At 39.4% G+C, this 27,371-nt stretch overlaps 1 protein-coding gene across 3 annotated transcripts in view; it reads right to left on the reverse strand.

Annotated features, from left to right (window-relative positions):
* Window positions 1-27,371, reverse strand: part of FNBP1L (formin binding protein 1 like) — a 123,432-nt gene that overhangs the window by 65,993 nt on the left and 30,068 nt on the right. For all 3 annotated transcript variants that reach the window (XM_079776997.1, XM_079776999.1, XM_079776998.1), the window contains exon 2: window positions 2,919-3,034. In XM_079776997.1, coding sequence (XP_079633123.1) covers window positions 2,919-3,034 — 116 coding nt within the window. The remainder of the gene's footprint in view (window positions 1-2,918; window positions 3,035-27,371) is intronic.

A 27,371-nucleotide genomic window follows, 5' to 3' on the forward strand; every position in this document is an offset into this window, starting at 1 on the left:
ATAAAAACATCTACATATATAAAAGGCTAATATGCTAATTGTCCCTCCTACCATCCAACCAGTCTCTATGACGCACACTGACCACCAGGGGGAAGACGCAGGAGCTGCTGAGCTGCAGTGACTTGGCAGCAGCAGTCCTCGGGTGACGCACCCCGAAACCAGAGAGGAGGGAGCCCAATTCCTCACTGGGCCGCACAATTCCACATTCGGCTGTGGGTTATGTTGTTGCTGGGACACTGCCGGCCCCAAATCTGGTTTACTGCACACTCGCTTTTGTGTTCACCACCATGTATAACAGCAACTTTGCAGAGTGCCCTCTCGCACTCCAGGACCCCTCAGGGGATGTCGGAGAGACAGTTTTGGCCCAATCCCCACAGGCCAGGCTGAGGGACTCCACCTGCCAGAAGGACCCCACAGACGCCCTTCGAGCCACGGCACCACCTGAGGTGCGGCTGGCTCCAGGGCATGTCCGGTCAGTTTCGCCCAGTCCTGCCCCCCCCCGGCCACCTCCTAAATAATTTCCTTTCAATATGCACAAATCTATGCACCGGGTCACTAGTTATTAATAATCTATTCATCATACTTGTCTAATTTCATCCCCAAAATAAGTCAGTTGATTGTATAAACCACTACTATGGTAGTTTATCATGTGGTTTCTCATGCAACTATCAACCCCTTCCTTCTGCTATCCACTACCTTAAATTTCTCTTGGGTAACTAGCCCTCCCCCATCATTAGCTACAAATCATTCTAATTATTCTCACCCCAGTGAATTGTTCAGGATAAGCATATAACCTAAACAGGGTTAGCATGACAAAAGGAGAAACCTTTGCTGGGACTTCTGGAAAAAAGAAACTAATACAAGCTTGCACTCTGCTTTCCTTCTATCACCCTCTTCTCCCTTCCTTCACTTTTTTCCTTCCCCTTCCCTATCCTCTCTCCTTCCCCAAATGCACAATAAAGAAAAAAAATCATTCCTCACCAGGATGTAAGGATATATACGAGTGGACCAGTGCACGAAATTCGTGCACGGGAGGGGGGGGGATGTCCCTCAGCCCAGCCTGCTCCCCGGCCAGCCCGATTGCCCCTAACTGCCCTCCCCTGCTGGCCCGATCACCCCTAACTGCCCTCCCCTGCAGGTCTGGTCCCCCCCCCCAACTGCGCTCCCCTGCAGGCCTGGGTCCCCCCAAACTGCCCTACCCTGCTGGCCCGGTCACCCCTAACTGCCCTCCCCTGCAAGCCTGGTCCCCCCAAACTGCCCTCCCCTGCTGGCCCGGTCACCCCTAACTGCCCTCCCCTGCAGGTCTGGCCCTCTCCAACTGCCCTCCCCTGCTGGCCTGGTCTCTTCCAACTGCCCTCCTCTGCTGGCCCGGTCACCCCTAACTACCCTCCCTGCTGGCCTGATTGCCCACAATTGCCCTCCCCTGCAGACCTGGTCTCCCCCAACTGCCCTCCTCTGCCAGCCCGGTCACCCCTAACTGCCCTCCCTGCTGGCCTGATCGCCTACAACTGCCCTCCCCTGTAGGCCTGGTCCTCCCCCCCCCCAACTGTCCTCCCCTGCAGGCCTGCCCCCCCCAACTGCCCTCCCCTGCAGGCCTGGGTCCCCCACAACTGCCCTCCTCTGCCGGCCTGGTCACCCCCAACTGCCCTCCTCTGCCGGCCTGGTCACCCCCAACTGCCCACAACTGCCCTCCCCTGCCAGCCATCTTGTGGTGGCTATCTTGTGTCCACATGGGGGCAGCCATCTTTGACCACATGGAGGTGGCCATCTTGTGTCTTGGAGTGATGGTCAATTTGCATATTACTCTTTTATTAGATAGGATGAAATCTAGAGCTAAGAGGGCAAAAGGGATGGTACTACTGAATGGAACCTGAGGATAAAGGCAGCAAAAGGGAGGTAGAATCCAAAACTAGAACCTGGACACATTTGACCCCAGAATCAAAATATGCCTGGAATTTTTAGTCATGTGGGTCAGTTTAGGTTGGATTCTCTGTCAGTTGAAATATAAAGAATCCTAACGCCCTATCCCTAGAACCTTATACTGATTTGTGTCTAGTCTTCAGACTTCAAGTACCATTTCTATTAAATAAGTTCCAGCAAAACTACTTGTCAAATTGTGGTCCAACAATGATCTTCTGCTATAACAAAATCTTGAAATTAATTCCATTTGTTTTAAGACTAAAATTTTCCCTTTAAAACTTTTATCTTCTGGCACATATTCCAAAATCAGTAACATATATGATTTTTGACAGAAAGAAACTCAGCTAAGCACATTCAATTTCCAAGTCATAGAAACTTTAAAAAAATCAGAAAGTGAAGAAATCTTCAATGCTTTAGAAAGATTACTAAAGCAAAAAACTATGAAAGAATAAAACTGTAAAGGATAGAATTTATACCCAGAATTTTTCTTTTTACTAGCATTTTGCTTCCTGACTCTAGGATTTTAAGTATCTTTTGAAAAGAAGCTACTTATGATTTAATTAAATTGGTAATTAAAACAAGCCAGTTACCTAATGCAATCTACTTCAATGAAAAACAGAATTTAACATCTAGTATATCACATTTACCTAATATCTAACTATTTTTATTTTGTTTGTTTATTTTTTGTTAATCCTCACCTGAGGATATTTTTTCCATTGATTTTTAGAGAGAGTGGAAGGAAGGGAGGGAGTGGGGTTGGGGGAGAGAGAGAGAGAGAAACATGAATATGAGAGAAACATCAATTGGTTGCCTCCAACACATGCCCCAACTGAGACCGAATCTACAACCCAGAGACGTGTCCTTGACTGGGAATCAAATCCGTGACACTTTGGTGAGTGAGCCAACACTCTAACCACTTGAATCACATCGGCCAGGGCACACCCAACTATTTTCACATGTAATTGCACTTCTGAGAAATGAAAAAAAATTTAACTTACCTCAATTGTTTCGCATAGTTCTGTTCAATTTCTATCCTCTCTTTAACAAATTTGGCATATCTTTCCAAGAAGTCAATTCCCCATTGTGTATGCTTGTCTAAGCTGTCGAACTGATCCTAGAAAAGGAAGGTAACAGCACAGTAAAAAATCTAATTTTATCCACAAATGCTTTAACTAGCTTCTAACATTCATCCAGAGAAGCAATGAAGTAAAAGAAGGAAAACCTAGGCTCTTCTGTGGGTCCCCATCCACTGCATCCTTTAAGACCTACACAGAAATAGGTTCCTCAGCATGAATCATGCTACTTTATGGCTGAAGGCCTTTACACATGTGGTTCTCCCCAGCTGAAACCCCCTCCCCTAGTCACCTTTTTGCACTCTTATTCCTCTGTTGAGATTCAGTTCAGATACTCTATCCTCCAGAAAATGGCCCTAAACTCATGGACTGGGATAAGGGGCCCTTGTCTGGGTCCCAAGGCTCACAAAAAATTCCTATCTTTTTCACTTGACATACTATATTGAGGGCAAGAACCACGTATTACTCAACTCTGAGTTACCAAGATATTAGCACCATGGCTTGCCTGGTACCACAGCAGGCACTCAATGAAAATTAGCTGAACAGAATCAAATTATTATCTGGGTTCATATTCTGGGCTCTGTACTTATCAGATGTCTGACCTTGGCCAAGTTACCAAGGCTGTTTGAACTTTTTCCATCTTAATATGGGAGTCCCATCACCAACCTCAATAGGATTATAGTGATGTCATTAAATGTTCTGAAATGCAGTACACACAATACTAATACTGTACTAATAAATCTTACAAGGCTCTTTCAATTCTCAAAAAAAAATTCCCTTCTACCTGTTGCCTAAGAAACCATCATTTCCTATCCCTTAAGAATAATCTCCAAATTAATAACTTGGTGCTGTCTCCCTCACCCACAACGCAAGTCTACAATGCTGATAAAAGATTCAAATATTTCTTTATATTCAAATATTTCTCCCTCACCCACAACGCAAGTCTACAATGCTGATAAAAGATTCAAATATGTTCTAGTTTTTCTTTCCTAAATCACCCATGGTTTAATCACACTTGTTATTTACCCATGAATTTCCAAGTCTTTTCTTTTTATCTTTTTCCCTATCCTTATTTCCTTAAATAATTTTAAAATTCCACTGGTAAAAGTAAATACTCTCTAAACAGCAGCGATACAATTTATCTGCTTATTACAGTTTGGTATTACCACTCTAATTCTATTCTTTCATACAATTTTTTCAATGTCACTTGCTTCCTAAGTAGACTTGAAAATAGCAAGAGGGTGCACTGCTCAGTAAACTTAATATGGAATTCTCTTTCAAATTTAAAAACCCCCAGCAAAAAACAGTGCAAAAAAAAAAGAATAGTCTGAAGTTGAAATAATCATCCTTCATTTTTCTGAAATGTTCAGTTTCTTGATAATCATCTTCCTCATCAAATTTTATATTATACTTCTCTATCTTCTAGATGGAATCTCCAAATTTATTATAACACTCTCCCCTATCAGTAAAAAATATGAATACTTCTATTTGTATACTAGAGGCCGGTGCGTGACATTTGTGTACTGGGGAGAGGTGGGAGGTCTCTCAGCCTGGCTTGTGCCCTCTGGCAGTCCGGGACCCCTCGGGGGATGTCCGCCTGCCGGGTTAGGCGGACATCCCCCGAGGGGTCCTTAGCGCTGCCACGGAGGCAAGGCCACCACTACTGCACTCGCCAGCTGTGAGCCCAGCTTTTGGCTGAGCGGCACTCCCTCCTGTGGGAGCACACTGACCACCAGGGGACAGCTCCTGTGTTGAGCGTCTGCCCCCTGGTGGTCAGTGCGTGTCATGGCAACCAGTCATTCCGAAGTTCGGTTGATTTGCATATTAGCGTTTTATTATATAGGATTTCTAAATTATATACACTACACTATTAAATTATGAATAATGAAATCCACAAAAAATGAAGTAAACATTATTTTTAAACTTCATTTTAAACATTATTTTTACTTATTTAACAAACAAAAGCCTCCCGGCCATGACTTTTTAAAATACTAACAACAATTTAGTGAGAGCAATGACTTGACTATGACTCATTATTTCTAAAATCTTGGTTTAATACTTAAAGGCAAAGCAATCCGAAGGCCTTGGCTTTAAATGGTGATATTTAGTTTCTAGTGGTTGTCACAGGCTGGGGAACAAATGACACCTCACAAAAACATAAAGAGCTAAGTGGGAAAAGTTCACTGTTGACTGCATTTTCCAATTCCGTTATCAACCTTATCCACCAAAGTGGAAAGGTTTATGTTAAAATTTGTTAAAATATGCTAGTAAATGTCCGTGATGTCAGTCTGTGATTTTCACAAACTAATCAGAAAACACTGCATCTTTACATTTTTAATAAATAGGTTCAAACTCCACTAAAACTGACTTTGATATACTTTTATGTGTCAATTTGGCTAGGCCACTCTGCCCAGATACCTGGTCAAATTATTATCCTGGGCCCAGTGGCATGGCTCAGTGGTTAAGCATCAAAACCTAGGAACCAGGGGGTCATGGTCCGATTCCCGGTCAGGGCACATGCCGGGGTTCTGGCTCAATCCCCAGTGTGGAGCTTGCAGGAGGCAGCCAATTGATGATTCCCTCTCATCATAGATGTTTCTCTCTCTCTATCTCTCTCGCTCTCTCTCCTTTCCTCTCTGAAATAAATAAAAATATGTTTAAAACATATGTGTATTATCCTGAATGTTTCTGTGGAGGTATTTTTTAGATGAGATTAATATTTAAACTGGTGGGTTTGGAATAAAGCAGATTACCCTCCATGATGCAGGTGGGTCACATCCAATCAGCTGAAGGCCTTACTAGAACAAAGACCTTTCCCCTGCAGAAGCACTACTGCCAGGTGACTGCCTTTAGGCTGGAACTGCAACTCCGCCCTGCACCTACACTGCAGAGTCTGGATTTGCCTTGTAACAGGGGGCAACCCAAACTTTATAAATCAGTATCTCTCTATCTATTCATTTACACACACTCATACACACACACACTCTGTTGGTTCTGTTTCTCTGGAAAACTCTAATACATGAACTTTAAAACAAGTAAAAAAATTTGTTTACAAGTGTTTTAAGTGTGCAATATTTGTAGGTGACACATCATTTTCAGCAACAAAATTATATAATGCTGGATGCATTTCCAAACATTCATCATCAAAATCCTTTCTGCATAGCTCAAATTTCTTTGGAAAAGCAGCTATCCGCTCACTATTAAAAGTTCCCTTTTATCTTGAAGGAACAAATTTAATTTTCTCAAAAATACCTGCTAGGAAAGCATATTACTAACTATCACTTATTAAAGAAAAGGTCAACAAATTTGAAACAGCCAGGAGATAAAGAGCAAACTGTGTGAAACAAAGATTTTCAATGGTCCGTCCCCATTTCATTTGGGAATACTGTAAAAAGTCTATTTACTGAGAGGGTTAACTTGAAATGCAGGCAAACAGGGCAGGAGTCCAGTGGGGAAAAAGGGCAGGTGGAACATAGGCAGGGGCAGACATGGCAGTTTGAGCAGCCTAACCACAGGAACCAGCCAAGCAGAAATAATAAAATGTTTTTGGATACAGAGCGGGAGGCATGGGAAAACAAGGGAGGGCCTGCAGCAACAAGGTGAACGAATGCATAGAAACAGAGAAAGTTTAGCACAGGAACAGAGAAAGAGCACATAGAAACAGGGAAAGTTCAGGTCCGTTACTGGGCAAAAACAATTGAGGGAATCAATCAGGTGGCAACACAGGTAGACGTAGAGCAGGCTTGTAGCAAATATATACCCCTAGACTACAAGGCTTTAACGGGCAGCCCATTATTGGGTCCTCCTCCCCTTGCAGGGAGTCTGAATCTGCTTGTAATAAATTTTCCACACTTTTGATTAAATCTTCTGGTCTTCGGAGCTCATTCTTTGGTATTGCGAGACACGACCCCGGGAAAACACCTTGGCTCACCATTCCAGTTATCACTACTATATCTTAAAGATTATTTTTATAAAAATAAACATAATAAAAATATGCTGTAATAGTCTCTGGACTTCTGGCTTTAATTTTCTTTGATTATCTATAAGTAAGTAAGTGAATAAATTGCAACCATATCCCCATTTCCTTTTTAAAATTCCAGTCAACATATGCTTTCTTCATGGTTTTTTTTTCATAAAACACTGTCATTTACTGTTGAGAATAAATATTCTTTTTTTTAAATACATATATCTTTATTGATTTCAGAGAAGAAGGGAGAGGGAGACAGAGATAAATACATCAATGATGAGAGAGAATCATTGATTGGTTGCCTTCTGCACACCCCACACTGGGGACCTAGCCTGCAACCCAGGCATGTGCCCTGACCGGGAATTGAACCATAACCTCCTGGTTGATAGGTTGAAGCTCAACCAGCCAGCAATTCCGGCCAGGTGAGAATAAATATTCTTCAACACAACTTTCCTTTAGTGGTTGCCAGGAAAGTTCTAAATATACTTCATTAATGAAACAGAATCTAGCAATTATTATAAGGTGAGATGTTAGAAACATCTGTACTTTAATCAAACTGTATAGCAACTTTCCAACATAATTTTCCCTAAAAGAAATTTCTTTAGGGGTGTTATCAATGAGACTTCTAACAATATTTGTTGAGAACATTAGTTTGTCACCATGTTGTTTTACATGTATCATTATTTTTACAACAAAAAAGCAAGTGTATTTCTTTTTCTTTCTTTTTTAATTCTTTATTGCTTAAAGTATTACATAAGTCTCCTTTTTCCCCCATTGACCTCTCCCCAGCCACCCCCACCCCCAGCACATGCCCTCACCCCCCCATACTGTCTGTGTCCATTGGTTATGCTCATATGCATGCATACACGTCCTTTGGTTGATCTTCTTATCCCCTCCCGCCCCCCCCCCCCACGACCTTCCCTCATAGGTTGGACAGTCTGTTCGATGCTTCTATGACTCTGGTTCTACTTTTGTTCATCAGTTTATGTTGTTCATTTATATTCCACAAATGAGTGAGATCATGTGATATTTATTTTTCTCTAATTGACTTATTTTGCTTAGCATAATGCTCCAGTTCCATCCATGCTGTTACAAATGGTAATAATGCCTTCTCTTTTTTTTTTTAATATATTTTATTGTTTTTTTACAGAGAGGAAAGGAGAGGGATAGAGAGTGAGAAACATCAATTCAGCTGCCTCTTGCACACTCCCCACTGGGGATGTGCCCGCAACCAAGGTACATGCCCTTGACCGGAATCGAACCTGGGACCCTTCAGTCCGCAGGCCGATGCTCTATCCACTGAGCCAAACAGGTTAGGGCAATAATTCCTTCTCTTTTACAGCAGCGTAGTATTCCATTGTGTAGATGTACCACTGTTTTCTTATCCACTCATCTGCTGATGGGCACTTAGGCTGTTTCCAAATCTTAGCTACTGTAAATTGTGCTGCTATGAACATAGGGGTGCATATATCCTTTCTGATTGGTGTTTCTGTTTTCTTGGGATATATTCCTAGAAGTGGGATCACTGGGTCAAATGGGAGTTCCATTTTTAGTTTTTTGAGGAAACACCATACTGTTCTCCACAGTGGCTGCACCAGTGGAACCCAGCAGTGCAAGAGGGTTCCTTTTTCTCTGCATCCTTGAAAGCACTTGTTGTTTGTTGATTTGTTGACAAACAAACTTGTCGTTTGTTGATTTCTGACAGGTGTGAGATGGTACCGCATTGTCATTTTGATGTGCATCTCTTGGATGATTAGTGACTTTGAGCATGTTTTCATGTGTCTCTTGGCCTTCTGTATGTCCCTCTTTCTAAAAGTGTCTACTTAGGTCCTTTGCCCATTTTTTGATTGGATTGTTTATCTTCCTTTGAGCAAGTGTATTTCTAACAACATGCTGTCTTTCACCAAGCTGGACATTTCAAGAGGATTACAGCACACTCGTGTTCATAGCAGCATTATTCACAATAAACAAAAGGTGAAAGCAGCTGATGTGTTCATCAACAGATGAATGAACAAAATATGGTATATAGATAACAATAAACTATTACTCAACCTTAAAAAGAATATTCTGACACATGCTGCAAAATGAATGAACTTTGAAGACATTATGCTAAGTGAAATAATCCAATCATAGAGGACAAATACTGTATGATTCCATTCATATGAACTACCTAAAGTAGTCAAAAGCAGCTAGAGACAGAAAGTAAAAAGTTGGGAATCTAAGAGGGAAGGCAGGGAGAGTGGGTGGGTGGAAGGTAATCAACCAAAGACCTTGTATGCATATATGCATAGTCCATGTACACAGACAAAAGGATGGCGCTAGAGGGGGTCAATGGAGGGAAAAGGGGGACATATGTAATACTTTCAACAATAAAGAATTATTTTTTTTTTAAAGAAGAAGTGAAAAGCTGGTCCCAAGGGCTGAGGAGAGAATGAGTTACTGTTTAATACAGTGGTCGCCAACCATTCGGACCTCACAGACCACCAGTGGTCCATAGACCACCGGTTGGCGACCGCTGGTTTAATGGGTAGAATTTCCATTTGTTAAGATGAAAAAAGTTCTGGAGATGCATGGTGATGATGACTGCCCAACACCATGAGTATACTTAATGCCACTGAACGGTACACTTAAAATGGTTTTATGTTATCTATATTTACCACAATAAGGGGGGACGCTCACAAACATTAATAAAATCGGTGAAATTTAATATATTATTGATTATCACATGATTTTAAACATCACTAAAAAACTGCAGATGCATGATCTAAATTTTATTTTTCAAACTCTTGCCAACTATGATGGCTTCATATTACTATTATCAGATATCATAGGACACAAAATATATTCAGGGCAAACTTCATTACCAATAGTAACAGATCAGTGGCCATATTTTAAATTACTTCTCAATTTCCTGAGGGAAGTCCACCTCTAAATGATTATATAGCCACTGTATTTCTTTTCTTTATTAACAAACATTGTTTATATTTTCTCAAACATATTAAGATGAGAAGCATCAGGCTTGCCATTTCCTATTATTTGCCTAGGAGGTGCACATTATATGTAATCAGTGGTATCTTTACAGGAAAATTTAAGTCAAAGACAAGAGGCCAGTGTCAATTCATATGTAAAATACTAGTAAAGTGGCACATTTCTTATATTTAGATAACATATATAAATCAAAGTTCTAAGCTCTTTTCTCCTCTGACTTCAGAGGCTCACCTTATGTGCTCTCCTTTTAAGATGCCTGCTAGGCCGGTGTGGCTCAGTAGTTGAGCATCTACCTATGAACCAGGAGGTCACAGTTCATTTCCCAGTCAGGGCACATACCCGCGTTGCAGGCTCGATCCCCAGTGTGGGATGTGTGGGAGGCAGCCGATTGATGATTCTCTCTCATGGATATTTCTATCTCTATTTCCCTTCCACTCTGAAATCAATAAAAATATATTTTAAAAAATAAAAAACAAAAACAAATTAAAAAAGAAATGTAAGGCTGAGCCCTAACCGGTTTGGCTCAATGGATAGAGTGTCAGCCTGCGGACTGAAAGGTCCCAGGTTCGGTTCCGGTCAAGGGCATGTACCTTGGTTGCAGGCACATCCCCAGAAGGAGGTGTGCAGGAGGCAGCTGATCGATGTTTCTAACTGTCTATCCTTCTCCCTTCCTCTCTGTAAAAAAAAATTAATAAAATATATTTTTTTTAAAAAAGAAATGTAAGGCTGAAAAAAATGGATGGTTACTGGGGAACTTTGATAAAAGAAACAAATTAAAAATATCAAAGCTAGAAATTATCTAATACAAACACACCCTTAGTTCTTAAACTCCCAGCCTTTCTTTAGTGGGCATACCATTAGTGATCAAAATAACATCTCCAGTAGAATGAGAGAAGATGCCTGGAGACTGAGGAATTATTTTTACCATCATAAAATAAAGCAGAAAGCTCTTAAATAAAAAATGAGAATCACAATCATTAAAACCTTACGTCTTCAAAGGTAATAGCCTCCAATCCCTTTAGTTTCAAAGCCTGAAATCATTATTTCTCCCTACTCCGTGCCAGCCAATACTTTGGACTGTGAAAAATGTCAGGGAAGACTCAAGACAAACTAAAGTGAAACGAAGCAATATTCTGAAAAGATCTATGGATTAGAAATAAGTAAGAACGTTAGGTCGTCAAAATAGGCAACTTATCCTTACCCTATTCTCTCTGCCTTTCGCACTGCTCTTATTTCTAGGGAATGATTCTAGATTACTGTCTAGGTCCAACTTCTTCCATTTCATTGCCTTAATTATTCCCTCAGCTCCTTTTCCAACGCATTCATTCTAACCACAGTTTCTGTGAAATATAGCTCCCATTTTATCGTCTCATATTTCAATTTAAGAAAGTTCTTATTTTCAGTTTTTTTTAGAATTATTTTTTAAATTTGTAAAGTGTTTAAAGTTATTTTACCTTATTCATTTGGGGACACAAGAAAAACATTTTAAATTAAAGCTGGCATTTTTACAAAACAACAAAAAATTAAAGCTGGCATAAAAATAACTATGTATTTAAAATGTGATAATTTTTTTAGAAGTCACTATTTAATATTCAATCCTTGTGTTTCTAAATACTTTGACACAGCCTTGCATCCAAATAAAGTCCCAATAAGGTATTTTTGGTATAACACCAAAGGTCACAACTGTTTAAAAAAATACTTTCTTCACTAAAAAGCAGAATAATGACTTTGCTGTCCTAGTTTGGTCTTACTCTATGTCTCTGCTTTGCTGCCAAAGTTTCTCCAACACTTCTGAATACTGAAGTGCTGCCAAAGACATTTTAAGATCTAACACAAATGACTTTTCTCAGTCTTTGATTCATATGGGACTGTAGAAACTTTCTTTGTGTTTAAGTTTCATGGAACCAAGAAATCAATTTACAACTCAGGATCAACAACATCTACCTCCAAAGTAAATTGAGGAATATTTTAAGTTTTAAAAAGTCAACTTTTTATTTGCATGTTTCCTCATGGTTTTGCTTTTTTTAAAAGACAGATGCAAACTTGTATATTTAAGAAACTCACTTGCTATCTTAACTTTTCATTAAAATTTTAATTAAATTCTAAATTAAGCTCTTAGTTACTTCAAAATCTAGCCAGGTGCTCCTTCCAATATCCTACTGCATATTTTTTTACTTCTCTTCCCATGACTTTCTCCTCTACTCTACCACCATTGTCATTAGCAATAACTACAAGGAGGTGTTAGAGGCTTAAAGGGGGAAGGGAGGGGGGGGGGGTGGGAGTTCCCTTCCCTCTTTTGCATTTATAATTTAAATCAATAAGCACCAAATATATGACAAGACAAAAATAACACAATTCTTCAACTTCTCCAAGTACGGTTATAAATGAATACACACAAGGTCTTCCTCAACAGAGCCACGTCTCTCAAAGGCCATGACTTAGCAGGTCAGAATAGAGTCCACATACAGAATGAAAAATAGCGTGAGAAGATGATGGTGAAACTATGAGAATGAGCCTCTCAAATGTCTAACCACAGGAAGCAGAGCTGACAGGGCTGCAGTTGCTCCCACATAATGACTGAGAAAGGCAAGGATACAAAGACAGATCTGGTTCAGGGAGTCCAAGGACTCTTCTGACAAGTGAATTTGGCTCAAGGTCTCCCCAAAAAAAGCCTTGCCAAACTCTCCTTAAACTTTCCCTGCAACCTAAGATACTCCTACTCAATCTTCCTTCCCTCCTCCCTCTCTTCCTCCATCAAGGTCAGACTTGGCTTGTGGTCTTACAGCTTTTTCTGCCTCTGGCTCCCTCTCCTTTTCCTCTCCCAGGTATTACCTCTAATGAGTTCTTGGTTTAATCCCATTTGGGCGGCTATTTCTCAGAGAACCCAAATTAGCACAGCTGAAATTTCTTTAAATGCAACAAATTTAACTTAAATCTTTGGGAACAAAACCCCATCTCTGCAAATCAAAGGGGTTCTTTTATACCATGTTTCTAATGAGGCTAACAAACATAATGTCACTGAATAAAGCAAGAGGGAGGATATACAAATTTGAATACAATGTAACTGCTTCCGGTCCTCTACCTTGCTCTTGTTCTCAAAACAGCAACAAGCTACAAGTCCTTCAGAGAGTAAGATAGGAAATGAACCAACACAAACAAGATCATTTGGGACCTTCTCTCTTCAGTTAAGTGTCACTCACTTAGGTACAATTCTTCACCATCTCTACTTTTGTGCTTTTTTCTGATAGTACAACAAACTAAATAACATTTTCACAAACCTTACACTGTATTTTATGTTATTAAAATTTTGGATCTCACTTGTCACACTATGGCAGGGTTTTAATGAATGTGCTAAAAAAAAGAATTTGAAGTCAAGGTTAGAGATCTACTGTAGGTGTGTAAAGTTACCTTTTAATTCATTAAAAATCAAAAATCAAAAAATTAAATTTGCTATTATTCAAAGTCATGTGCTCTTTTGTAAAGTAGAAATTAAATGGACAGATAATTCCAAATATGAAGCTGCAATAAAACAAAGATATTTCTAAACACGACGTTTACTGAAGTTGATTAGTTAGGTCAACAGATGTCCATGATTTTTTTCCCTTTTTTAAAAATTTTTAACCTGTAGAGTTTTTACTAATCCTTACAATGTCATTTTTTAAATTGTAATGAAATACACATAACATAAAATTTACCATCTTAACCATTTTCAAGCGTACAGTTCAGTAACAAGTACATTCACACTGCTGTGTAACCATAACAACTATCCATCTCCATAATTCTTTTCATCTTGTAAAACTGAAACTTTGTACCCATTAAAAAATAACTCCTGGTGCTCTCCTCCCTTCAGCCCCTGGCAAACACCATTCTACTTTCTGTCTGTAATTTTCACTACAATCATGTATTGTTTAAAGATAGAGATACATTCTGAGAAATGTGTCATTAGGTGACTTCATCACTGTGCAAACATAGAGTGCACTTACACAAACTTAGATGATGCAGCCTACTCTACACCTACGCTCTATGGTACAGCCTATTGTTCAAAGGCTACAAACCTGTACAGCAGTTACTATACTGAATACTTCCAGCAATTATAACACAATGGTAAGCATTATGTATCTAAACATATCTTAAAGTAGAAAATGTATAATAAAAATACAGTGTGAAAGATAAAAAATGGTACACCTGTATAGGGAACTTACCATGAATGGAGCCTGCAGAATTGGGAGTTACTCTGGGTAAGTATATGAGTGGTAAGCAAATACGAAGGCCTAGGACAGTGGTCAGCAAACCGCAGCTCACGAGCCACATACGGCTCTTTGGCCCCTTGAGTATTCTAACGACACTTCTTCAAAATAGACTCGCCCAGGCTGAAAACCAACTTCTGCGCATGAGCCACGAAGTTTCAATCGCACTGTACGTGCACACGTGGTATTTTGGGAAGAGCCACACTCAAGGGGCCAAAGAGCCGCATGTGGCTCACGAGCCGCGATTTGCCGACCACTGGCCTAGGGCATCCTATATAATCCTATATAATAAAAGTCTAATATGCTAAGTGTCCAGTCATCTGGTCAGCCATTCAACCAATCAAAGCGCAATATGCTAATGATATGCTAAGGCCGCTCAACTGCTCACTATGACATGCACTGACCACCATGGGGCAGACAGTTGACCGGTTGACCAATCACTATGATGTGCACTGACCACCAGGGGGAAGACGCTCCGACCGGTAGGTGAGCTTGCTGCTGGGGTCCGGCCAATCGGGACTGAGCGAGACGGGCCAGAAACACCCTGGAGCCCTCCCGCAGTCCCTCCCCAGCTGGCCAACCTCCCACATCCCTTCCCAGCCTCAATCATGCACCCGTGGGGTCCCTCAGCCTGGCCTGCGCCCTCTCACAATCTGGAACCCCTTGGGGGATGTCGGAGAGCCGGTTTCAGCCCAATCCCGCAGATCAGGCCAAGGGACCTCACTGGTGCACGAATTTGTGCACTGGGCCTCTAGTTACTTTATAAACACTGTTCCACAAGCCCTGTCCCTCCTTCCCTCCAACAGGCTCAGAAACAGAACATTGGAGCTGTCAACACTGCTCCATGAATAGGGATGTGGGCTGGAGTGAATGGAAATATCGAGGAGAAACTGGCTGGGCAAGGTTTAGATCACACTGTAATAGTGACTGTCAAAGGAGGGGGGGAAAGTTGACCTGAGGATCAGTAGGAATAAGAAATCAAGATGGAGACATAAAGGGATATAGGGGATTGTCATGGCAGTGTGGTTTTGGCTACTGCATTTTGGAGCAGTGGTCAGGTTAAGGAACTTATGTGGTATTCATTTTACAAAAGGGATGGGTATTTAACATGAAGAAGATATAGAACTGGGGACTCAATTATTTTGACTTTGGAAAGTTGTTTTTGGTTCCACTGATCCTATGTGGCAGAAAAATCTCTCTATGCTTCATATCATTCTAAGCACAGAGACAGACAGGCTCCACACCGTCAGGGAAAGCTTTTGCTACAGTGGCAGTGGCCCTTAATACTTGTTACGGTGGCTCCTGGGGACCTGTGCCCTTGTCCAGGATCCTAGGTCCTCAACCAAGTTTACAGCAGTGTACTCTGAAGACCATCACGCTAGATCTGGGATGGCTGTAGCACCCTCTGAATATGTAGTGCTGGTGGGACAGGCTCCTCTGTGCTGAAACAGGTCAGTGGCTGACTGGAATGTAACCTGTGCACTCAAAATTGAGGTGCTCTGAGAGGAAAGCTATTCCCAAACCCCACAAATATTGCTACAGTCAGAGAAAAACAAGAAATTCCTCCTGAACCACATAACCTCCTATTTCTTATAGAAAACTCAGCCCAGCCGGTGTGGATCAGTGGTTAAACATCGACCTATGAACCAGGAGGTCATGGTTCGATTCCCAGTCAGTGTACAGGCCTGGGTTTTTATCTCAGTCTCCAGTAGGAGGCATGCAGGAGACAGGTGGATCAATTACTCTCATCACTGATACTCCTATCTTTCTTTCCCTCTCCCTTCCTCTCTCTGAAAAAAAATGTTTTTAAAAATCAGCTCCATCATAATCTTATGGGGAAATCGTTTAAAATATGCTCCATCATTATGTGGCACATGACTACTCTGAGTGCCTCATATATAAATGGAATCATACAGTATTTTCTTTCTTTTTGTGACTGGGTTAACTTAGCATAATGTCCTCAAGTTTCTTCCATATTATAGCATCTGTCAGAATTTTCTTCCTTTTTAAGGCTGAATAGTATTCCGTTGTATGTGTATACCAGTGTGCATCTGTCAATGGACATAAGTTGCTTTTACCTCCTGGCTATCTATACTAATAAAAGGGTAATATGCTAATTAGACTGGATAGACCAGACGTCCTTCCGGACAAAGCCGTGGCAGCTGCAAGGACCAAGGACAGGCAGCCACAGCGGCTGCACAGCGGCCGGCAGTGGCAGCAGCAGCGGGGTGATGGGGGCAGCGCCTTCCCCTGATCAGCCCAGTCGCCTCCCGCAGAGGGAGGCCAGACCATTGGTAGGACATCCCCAAGAGGGGGCAGGCCAGGCTGAGGGACCCCCGTCCCAGTGCACGAATTTTTGTGCACCGGGCCTCTAGTCCTATATAATAAAGGGTAATATGCAAATTGACCCTAACAGCTGAATGACTGGGAACAACCGGTCGCTATGATGCACACTGACCCCCAGGGGGCAGATGCTCAACCAGGAGCTGCCCCCTAGTGGTCAGTGCGCTTCCACAGGGGGAGCGCCGCTCAGCCAGAAGCCGGCTCATGGCCGGCCAGCACAGCGGTGTCGGGAGCCTCCCCCACCTCCGCAGCAGCACTAAGGACGTCCGACTAATCGCTTAGGCCCACTCCTCACGGGCCTAAGCGATTAGTCGGACATCCCCTGAGGCCTCCCGGGTTGCCAGAGGGATGTCTGACTGCCAGCTTAGGGCCTATCTCCCAGGAAGCCATCAGTCGGACATCCCCTGAGGGGTCCCAGACTGCAAGAGGGCATAGGCCGGGCTGAGGGACCCCTCCAGAGTGCACGAATTTTCGTGCACCGGGCCTCTAATTGTGAATAATGCTATGGACACAGATGTATAAATATCTCTTCAAAACCCTGCTTTGAATTCTTTTGTTTATATATCAGAAGTTGTCAGATCATACATAATAATTCTATGGTTAATTTTTGAGGAACTTCCATACTGTTTTTTGCAGTGTCTGTGCCATTTTATATTCCCACCAACTATGCATAAGGGTTCCAATTTCTCCACATCCTTGTCAACACTTATTACTTTCTGTTTTTCTTACAGCCACCACAATGGTCTGTCATTTTGATTTGCATTTCTGTAATGAGTAGCAATCTTGGACATCTTTTCATGTATTATTGGCCATTTGTATATCTTCTTTGAAGAAATGTCTATGCAAGTCCCTTGCCCACTTCTTAATGGGTTGGTATTTTTGTTTGTTGAGTTGTGGGAATTATTTATATATTCTGGATGCTACTCCCTATTCAGATATGTGACTTGCAAATATTTTCTCCCATTCTGTTGGTTGCATTTTCAATATGCTAGTATTATAGTGTACTTTAATGCATAAAAGTTTAAATTTGTTTATTTAAAGTTTATTTTCTTTTGTGGCCTATGCTTTTAGTATCAAATATAAGAAATCACTGCCATGAAACTTTTCCCTTATATTTTCTTCTAAGAGTTTTATAACTTTAGCTATGACATTTAGATCTTTGATTTATTGCTCATTTCGAGTTAATTTTTGTGCATGTTGAAGGTAAAGGTTCATCTTCATTCTTTTACATGTGGATATACAATTTTCCCAACACCGTTAGTTGAGAAGATTCCATTAAATGGTCTTGATACTTTGTTCAAAATCATTTGATCACATATGTGAGGGTTTATTCAAGGCTTTCTGTTGTGCACCATACTATAACTTTGTAATAAGTTTGACATCAGAAAGAGTGAGTTCTCCAACTATGTGCTTCTTTTTTCAAGATTATTTTTGCTATTCAGTGTCCCTTGGGGAACCATATGAATTTTAGAACTGATTTTTTCTATTCTGCAAAAAATTTCATTGGGATTTTAAATTACATTGAATCTGTAGATCACTTTGGGTAGTATTAAGATCTTAACAATATTAAGTCTTTTTCAATCCGTGAACATGGATATCTTTTCCATTTACTTGTGTCCTTTTTCTTTCAACAGTGTTTTGCAGTTTATGATAGATAAGTCTTTCACCTTCTTGGTCATTTATTCAAATATTTTATTAATTTTGATGTAATTATAAATGGTACTGTTTTCTTAATTTCCTTTCAGATTGATTTTTACATGCTGATTTTGTACCCTACAGTTTTACTGAATTTATTAGTTCTAAGTTTTGTGTGTTTCTTACCTTAAGATTGCATGATCTGCAAACAGAGATAATTTTACTTCTACTTGAGGAAAGACTGAAGAAATAAAATTGAGTCATTACGGTCAAGCTGCTAAATTATTAAAATTAAGTAGTCTGAGCCATGAGAAAACAATTCCATTCTTGCTTTAACTAGCCTGGGAATTTAAACTCTTTAACTCTTCAGTTGTGCCTGTAGATACACAGATATGTAAATCCTACAGATAAACTTCTGATAACCCGTTGAACAACTTAAAAAGAATGTTCATGTAGCCAGACCACCTGACATCCATCATCCAGATCGCCTGACATATGACTGTTTACCATTTTGAACTAATCCAAGGGCTAAGAATGCAGTGCTAATTTCTCAAGAATGTGACTTTTACTATAAAAACTTTCAGCTTTTCTTTTTTCTTTGGAACACTCAGGATATTGCCTAGTTGCCTTCCCAATTTGCAAATTCAAAGACCCTTAAATAAATCTTTATAATTTATTTCTAGCCAAAGCCTCCTGAATTTTTTGTGCTCAGTAGACACTTTCAGATTTGGATATCTTTTATCTCTTTTCTTGCATAATTGCTCTGGCTAAATATCCTCGTTCTATTCCAGGAGATACAGTAGCTCTACCTAATACACAGAAACAAATGGAAGCAGCCAAAATGCAGAGAAAAAGAAATGTGTCACAAATGAAAAAACAGAAGAAATCTCCAGAGAAAGAACTAAATGAAATGAAAGCAAGCAAACTACTAGACAGAGTTAAAAACCATGGTTATAAGGTTGCTCAAGGATCTTAATGAGAGCTTCAAGGGACTTAGTGAGAATTTCAAAGATATTAGTTAGAATTTCAAAGAAATTAGTGAGAACATCAAAAACATGAAAAAGAACCAGTCAGAAATGAAGGATACACTAACAAAAATGAAGAATAATTTACTGGGAATCAACAGTAAAGGATGCTGAGAATCAAATCAGCTATTTGAAATATGAGGCAGTAAAAATCACCCAATCAGAAGAGCAAAAAAGAAAAAAGAATCCAAAAATTTTAAGATAGTATAAGGAGTCTCTGGGACAACTTCAAGCGTACCAATATTTGCATCATGGGGGTGCCAGAAGGAGAAGAGAGAACAAGATATTAAAAACCTATTTGAAGAAATAATGACAGAAAAATTCCCCACGTGGTGAAAGAAATAGACATAAGTCCAAGAAGCACAAGGAGTCTCAAACAAGAGGAACCCAAAGAGGTCCATACCAAGACACATCATAATTAAAATGCCAAAGATTAAAGACAAGAGAGAATCTTAAAGGCAGCAAGAGAAAAACAGTTAGTTACCTACAAGGGAGTGCCCATATGACTGTCAGCTGATTTCTCACAGAAAATTTGCAGGCCAGAAGGGAGTGGCAAGAAATATTCAAAGTGATGAACAGCAAGGATCTACAACCAATAGCACTCTACCCAGCAAAGCTATCATTTAAAATTGAAGGTCAGATAAAAAGCTTCACAGACAAGAAAAACCTAAAGGAGTTCATCACCACCAAACCAGTACTACATGAAATGTTGAAGGGTATTCGTTAAGAAGAGAAAGAAAAAAAAAAGATAAAAAATATGAACAATAAAATGGCAATAAATACATATTTATCAACTGAATCTAAAAATTAAAATAAACAAAGAATCTAATGAACAAAATAAACTAATGAATAAAATAGAACCAGAAACATGGAGCAGACTGACAAATCTCAGGGGGTGAGGGGCGGGGGGGGGGGAATTAACTAAAGAACTTATATGCATATATGCATTACCCATGGATATAACAATAGGGTGGTGAAGGCCTGGGGTGGGGTGGGAACCAGGTGTAGGGGGACAATGGGGAGAAAAAGGGGGACATCTGTAATACTCTCAATAAAGATTTTAAAATAAATAAAAAAATATCCTCGGATGAGGATTAACAAAAAAAATTTAAAAATCAGTAAAACTAAAGCATTTAAAATATATATTATATTATAAATATAAAATTAGATATATTAAATGGCAAATACAAATTTATAAAATATGAATATGACCATACATGGTTATTTTAACATAATCTAGCATATGTAATAAAATATTCTAAAATAAAACTAAATTGATGGCCATTTAATTACAAAACCTAAAAATAAAATAGATTCATTTGACCTTTTCTTGAAAAGTAATAGTCCACTGAAAGACCTAATAGCATCTTTTTTATTGTGCATATTCTTAGGCAAAATTCTCCAGTACATGCTAACACACTCTCTGTTGGAAGGCACAGTTAGGAGATAACTACAAACTAGGACCACATATTTTCCTCTGATGCTTTACCCTTCAAGTAATCTCATCTCTTGCAAACTTCAGAGGAAATCTTTTGAACAGTCTTCTGTTTTCTTAACAGAGACTAAAATCTTTTTTACTGATAGAGATCTATAGCTTTTAGTTCAAACCAGCATTTTTGGTTTGGTCTTTATCTCCTTTAATTTCAGCATGGATAGATGCAGGTTCCAACACAATGACCTGTATCATTTTTAGTGCTTTTCATGTTCATATTCTACTTATTCAGAAAGTCTATGAATTAAATTATAATTATTCTTGCTATAGAGCTATGCTTTATCAATTTTTCTCCTTTCTCTTGAAAGTTATGAAGTTACAGAAGAGTGAACTTTGTTTAGTTTGAAATTCTAATGTAGAATATATAACTTGCTGGGCACATCTCAAGATGCAAATGATTAAGATTTTTTTAATTCCAAAATAAATGCATTATATTAACAAAAATAGTAGTATATCAATACATTAAAATAGCACATGGTACAGCAGATCAAAGATCAATACTGCAATAACAATGCATGAAGAGCATGTTCACTTAAAGCATCTATTCAGCTTTTAGTAGACAATAAGCTCTTAGTATCTATTTATAATTCTTTGTATCTCCCATCTACCTCAGTATCATTTACTAGCTCTTGATCTCTGAGCTTCAGTTTCCACAGCTGTAAAACTGAACTCTAAAGAATATTACATGAAATTTAAATAAGTATTCAACGCAGTGCTTAACACTGGTGGCTATTATTCATTCATTTAATTAAGCAAGTGAATACATGTTGAGCTTGGCACTTGGGATACAATAGGAGTAAAAATATACTTAGTGGGAAGGAGAGTTATTAATCAAATAAAACACAATTTCTCTTTAATTTTATTGGCTAGTACTCCCAGAATAATATTAAATACAGTAATGGTAGTTAAGTTTTTAGTGGTCAGATTTGTATATCTGAACCTGGATCAACATACAGGTGTTATGTCTTCAAGGCAACATCAATATATGAATGCTGTATATCAAGAAAATTAAAGAATAATTGTTCTCAGTAGCAGTCCTTTAAAATAATGTGCTCTGAGAACAATTAAAGTGATTTTATTGATCCAAGATAAATTTGCATACTATCAGAACATATCTGTTGTGTGAAATAAGATACGTTATGTATGCTATCTAACATCTTCCTTGTTTAATTCTACAATTTCATGATAGCATGATAGCATCCATATTGATGTTCCCATCATCCCACCTGTCCCTCTCATTTCCCAGTTCTTTGTAATTTTGGGATCCTACTGATTTTTATGTTTGCCTCACGTTAGCCTCTCTATTCAGCACTGCTCTGCTTCCCAAATCTCAAACTTGAGCTCACGGTCATTCAGAGGTTACTTAAGGATAAAGCTAGGACTACTACTTTAAGTCTAGTTTTCTTTATACTGTACTCTTTTGCCCTGGCTCAGAATCCCTGGTCATCTTTCCTTGTAGTCCTTGCTACCTACTATCCTGGACCCCTGGACCACTTCCTGACACTGTTCCTCTGCCCTCATACCAATAACACAGTATCATTTTCCTGGAGCTGACATTTTTTTATCCTTTGTCCTGAGAACAGAGAACATGAGTAGCAAAAAGGAGACTCAAGAACAGAGACAGTCTTTATGTATGTAAATTCACATTTTAACATAAAAATTACCTAGAACAGTGTTAATAAGCATTGTTTTGCACAGTCTCTCTTTGATTACTTAACTTTCTAACCCCCCTGAGCTCATTTTTCTTTTTACTCTAGTCTCTTTCCCTTTCCCGTGTTTTAGACTCTTGATCAACTCCATGATCACAATTTTAAATATGAAATCTAATCATAGGGCTTTATAGCTAGAAAGGACTTCAAAGATTAGCTTCTCTATTTACAGATGAGAAAACTGAAGCCTAGAGATTATTTGCCCACGGTAACAGAGCTGAACCAAGTATCCAGATGTCTTAGTTTTTCCTGTTTTGCTCCTTCAAATCAGTACTCTTAGTTACGTAAGTGCTCTCAGACTGTACTTATTATTTAGAGAGCAAATGGGCTTCCTGGCTCTAATCTAATCTGAAAAGATACTTAGTTGTTGGTGTATTCATGGGAATAACTCCAAAGAGTGACCTCATACTATTCTTAGCATATAATTATGGTTTAAATACTGAGGTAATTTAGCTATATCTGTATATGCTCTATTATATTTTGGAAGAAGCAGAACTGACGCAGACAGAACTTTTGTGGTTCATTTTCAGAAGCACTATTGGAAAACCTTAATATTTAGGATTAAGAAATTATAATTAATGTTGGTATTAAAGTAAACTTTTATATGACATACTGAAGTATTATATATTAATCAGAAGAGTCTCTAGGATTCAAAGCAGGAATACTCAGCAAATGTGTACATGACTTAGCTCTTCTTTGTTCTTTCTTGTATGCAATATAGTATTGGTGGGATGCACTGGGTAAAAGGGAAATGGTCAAGTAAATGAATTATCTTGTACATTAACATAAACAAGGCACTATTAATAATACATTTTAAATTTACATTGCCTCTCTGTCCTTTCATATTTGGTCTATGTGATTCTTATTTCAACCTTAGAAACTACCTTGTGAGCAGGTAGAATAGCTGCTACTAGCTGCCATTTCCATATACCATTACTATGCATAGTATTCTGAATGAATACACAATTTCAGACTTTTTGAAAGAACTTCACATTAAGACTGATTCTTTTTTACTCCTAAAACACTGGAGTAAATCTTATAGTATACATGAAGATGTACTTACAAGTATTATATCTATGAAATGAAAGGAAGACTATTAAAATTCTTACCTAGACATTTAATGTCTATAGCAAAATAATTTTAAAAAATAATGGTTTGCTAATGTGAAATAAATCATATTAGGATAGTAAAAGGGCCTTTCTTTTTCTTTGTTGTGGCCTTCCACAATTTATGAGAAGCAGCTGGTAATTAAACCCAAGATTGTTAACTCCTCTGTTTCAAACAGCCCCTGTTCAAACTGCAAGAGAAGATAAGTTACTCTCAAGGCTACATTCTTGCATACATACTCCTCCTCCCTGCTATTTTTATAATTCAGGGATAATTTGCACCAAGAAGTCTCTAGTTAGTAGAAAGTTCCCTTCCCCCCTCCTCTTCAAACAAGACTCTTTTGAACTCTTCTTAACTTTTACTATAAGCATGTTTTAGAGACTTTGGAAAAATACTAATAAGACACCTCCCTAAGACATCTGCCTGGATTGTCTCCTGAAGAACTAACAAAGACAAGCCCCTGATGTCTCCTCAATTTCAGCCAAAAAATCCTCCTCCCTTCCTTGTCACCTAGCAATAGCAGCCAAGGCTTAAAAAGGGGGCCCAGCTTTTGTTTTTTGCCTTTGTATTGATTAGCAATGCACTGGCCCTTTCCCTTTGAGGAACATAAAGTAAACTTACTCTTTCCATCTATCTCTTCTTTTAGTTGTGAACTAGAGGCCCAGTGAACAAAATCCGTGCACGGGGGGGGGGGGGGGGGGGCTCAGCCCAGCCTGCATCCTCTCCAATCCGGGACCCCAGCAGTTGGGCATCCCTCTCACAATCCGGGACCACTGTTTCCTAACTGCTCACCTGCCTGCCTGCCTGATCACCCCTAACTGCCCCCCCCCATGGCCTGGTCACCCCCAACTGCCCCCCCTGTCAGCCTGATCACCCCCAACTGCCCCCCCAGCCGGCCTGGTCGCCCCTTACTGCCCCCCCCTCCACCAACCTGGTCGCCCCCAACAGCCCCCCCGCCAGCCTGGTCGCCCCTCACTGCCCCCCCCCCCTGCTAGCCTGGTCACCCATAATGGCCCCCCCTGCCAGCCTGGTCACCCCACGCAGCCTGCTATTTGGTCGCCCCTCACTGCCCCCCCTGCCAGCCTGGTCACGCCATGCAGCCCGCTGCTCAGTCGTTTAGTAGTCCCTCACTAACCCCCCTGCCGGCCTGGTCGCCCCACACAGCCTGTTGCTCAGTCATTTGGTCGGCCCTCACTAAGCCCCCCCCGCTGGCCTAGTCGCCCCACACAGCCTGTTCAGTCATCCATTCGGTTGTTTTGGTTGCGACAGTCGCTTAGGCTTTTATAGAGAGAGAGAGAGAGAGATTCTTTCACAGCCCATGTCATGGGCCAAAACCCTAACACATCATATATTTGGAATAACAATAAAAAGATATACTAGGACCGTGGTCGGCAAACTGCGGCTCGCGAGCCACATGCAGCTCTTTGGCCGCTTGAGTGTGGCTCTTCCACAAAATACCAGGGCCTGGGCGAGTCTATTTTGAAGAAGTGGTGTTAGAAGAAGTTTAAGTTTAAAAAATTTGGCTCTCAAAAGAAATTTCAATCGTTGTACTGTTGATATTTGGCTCTGTTGACTAATGAGTTTGCCGACCACTGTACTAAGAGAAAAGTATACACATGGAAGAATTTTAGCAGCTAAGAAGAGATGGAAATAAGGCAAACAAAAATATTTCAGTGTAACAATGTGTTTTTCTGGTAGATTTATATGCAAATGAAATAGACTGAAATTTTACATATAGACTAATACTTTCCCTTTTTTTTTTCTTTTTTCAATGTATTTTCCTGTCTATTTCCAAAAAGGATTGAGGAGAATTACTAACAATTATGTCAAATTAGACCATTTATTCATAGCTAGCAAGGAAATATAGTAAGGCACTTAAAAAGTATTATAAGTGGACATCAGTCTGTAACTTTTTGTTGTATTCCCAGCTCAGAAGAAAAATGTTTTGAACCTCAATTTATCTTGATTTTTTACTATGCCTTCATCTTAGCACAGGAATATAATTACAAGTTTGTAAGTGTGACTTAATAAACTGGTTAAAAATTTTTGACTGCTGTTCTTTCATCCCACAATTAATGGGCCATTAGTTTCCTTAATTTTTCCTCTTAAACATTCTTAAATATTTCAAGTATCCATACTGTTCCTTTCTAATGATGTTAAAACCAAATGAGTATTGATAAGGCCAATAGTGGTAATAAACATTAGGTTTGTGGTATACCTTCACTAAAATATCCAGGGAGTGTATCCAACAAAAGAATGTCTGAGATTTTTAGCAAAAAAAAAAATAATAATAATAATAATAATAATAATAATTAACACACATGGACCTCTGAGGCATATCTAATTGCTTTTATGAAATTAAGAAGTGCCCCAGCCTGTTCGATACCCAGGTTGCAGGAGGCAACCGATCAATGTTTCTCTCTCTCCCTCTTCCTTCCTCTCGCTTTAAAAAAATCAATGAAAACATAGAAAGTAGAAAGAAATTAAGAAGTATTTTCTACAATATGGAGGGGCACTTACAAAAGGGGCAGTTTCAAGCTGCTTATTGGTTATGCACTTCCATTGCAGCATGTATGTGGAGAGTTTCCATGGTAACAAAAGTAAGAATAACATCATACATACATTGGAGGAAGTGATCAGGATTATGAATTTTTTTTCACAATTCTACCTTAACCATTATTTCCATTTGTGCCAACTGGAAATAGAGTCTGGAAATTTTATTATGTGTAAATGCTGAAGAAATTTAATAAGTTGCTCCCTTAAGTTAGGCTTTGAAATTAGAAGGCCATTAAAGACCCAACTTGCAGGACCCTCAAGGTTATCAGTAAGAAAATATAAAGTATGGAGAAACTTTATATGTATTATCTCATTTAATCTTCAACCACAACCCTATTATATACAGAGAAATGGGTTCTCAAAGGTTAAGTGAATTGAAAGGTACAGAATTAGAAGTCTTTCCAGTTGACAATGCAGGAAAAAGACAAAAGCTACTATTGATTTGTCAAGGTATTCAGACTTAGGTTGGCAAATGCATGAAGCAAGTGGCTACTAGACGTTTATTCATTTCTCCTTGTGAATTGTCCTGAGTTCAGTAAAACCATAACTGTGAAAAACTGCAGTGCTTTGGAGGGAAAATAAAAAGATTTAAAAGAGTTACAAATTTTGACGAATGATTCACTGGCAATGGCAGTCTTTGGAAAGCAAACCTCAGGATATATCTGAATCATCAAGTGTCTTTCCTGTCAGTGTGACTGTATGAATCAAAGAAAACCTGAGTCAAAATTAAACTTCCCATAAGAAACAGGACTTCTGAGATTTTTGGAAAAGCTATATAAATCTCAGAACTCACCAGGAATTTCTGAATGGCTAAATTCTGTGTAATTTTTGCATCCACCTTGCTTGAAAGTACATTTCTCTTTCATAAAATTGCTGAAATAAAAGCTGAAAGTTGCACTATCTAAATCTTAGCATGGATTTGGGCCCTAATATAATGCTATAGTTCTTGATGATAGTTAAACCTATGAAAAGTATTGACTCTCTCACTTTTCTATGAATAGAGTTGATTGTATTTTACTGCTTTTAAAATTACTAAAAATTCCTTTATTTGACAGTCTAAATGAAATTAATAACCTATACACATTACTTTTTTTAACATGAGGTGGGGGAGCTTGAATGCCCCTGCAATAGTGTCAAAGTTATAAAGCATAGGACACAGGATGAAATTATCTGCGATGGAAAGCAAGACGTGTGAACAGCCAAGTAAAACTGGCCCCTTGGATTTGTTACTTGACCTGGCCATTAAGTGGCTAGTCTAAGGCAAGGAGCTCCTGGGCTTTTGAATTTCACAGACCAGTACAATTTCAAA

This window comes from Cnephaeus nilssonii (assembly GCF_951640355.1).
Source record: "Cnephaeus nilssonii genome assembly, chromosome: 7".
Lineage (NCBI taxonomy): Eukaryota > Metazoa > Chordata > Mammalia > Chiroptera > Vespertilionidae > Cnephaeus > Cnephaeus nilssonii.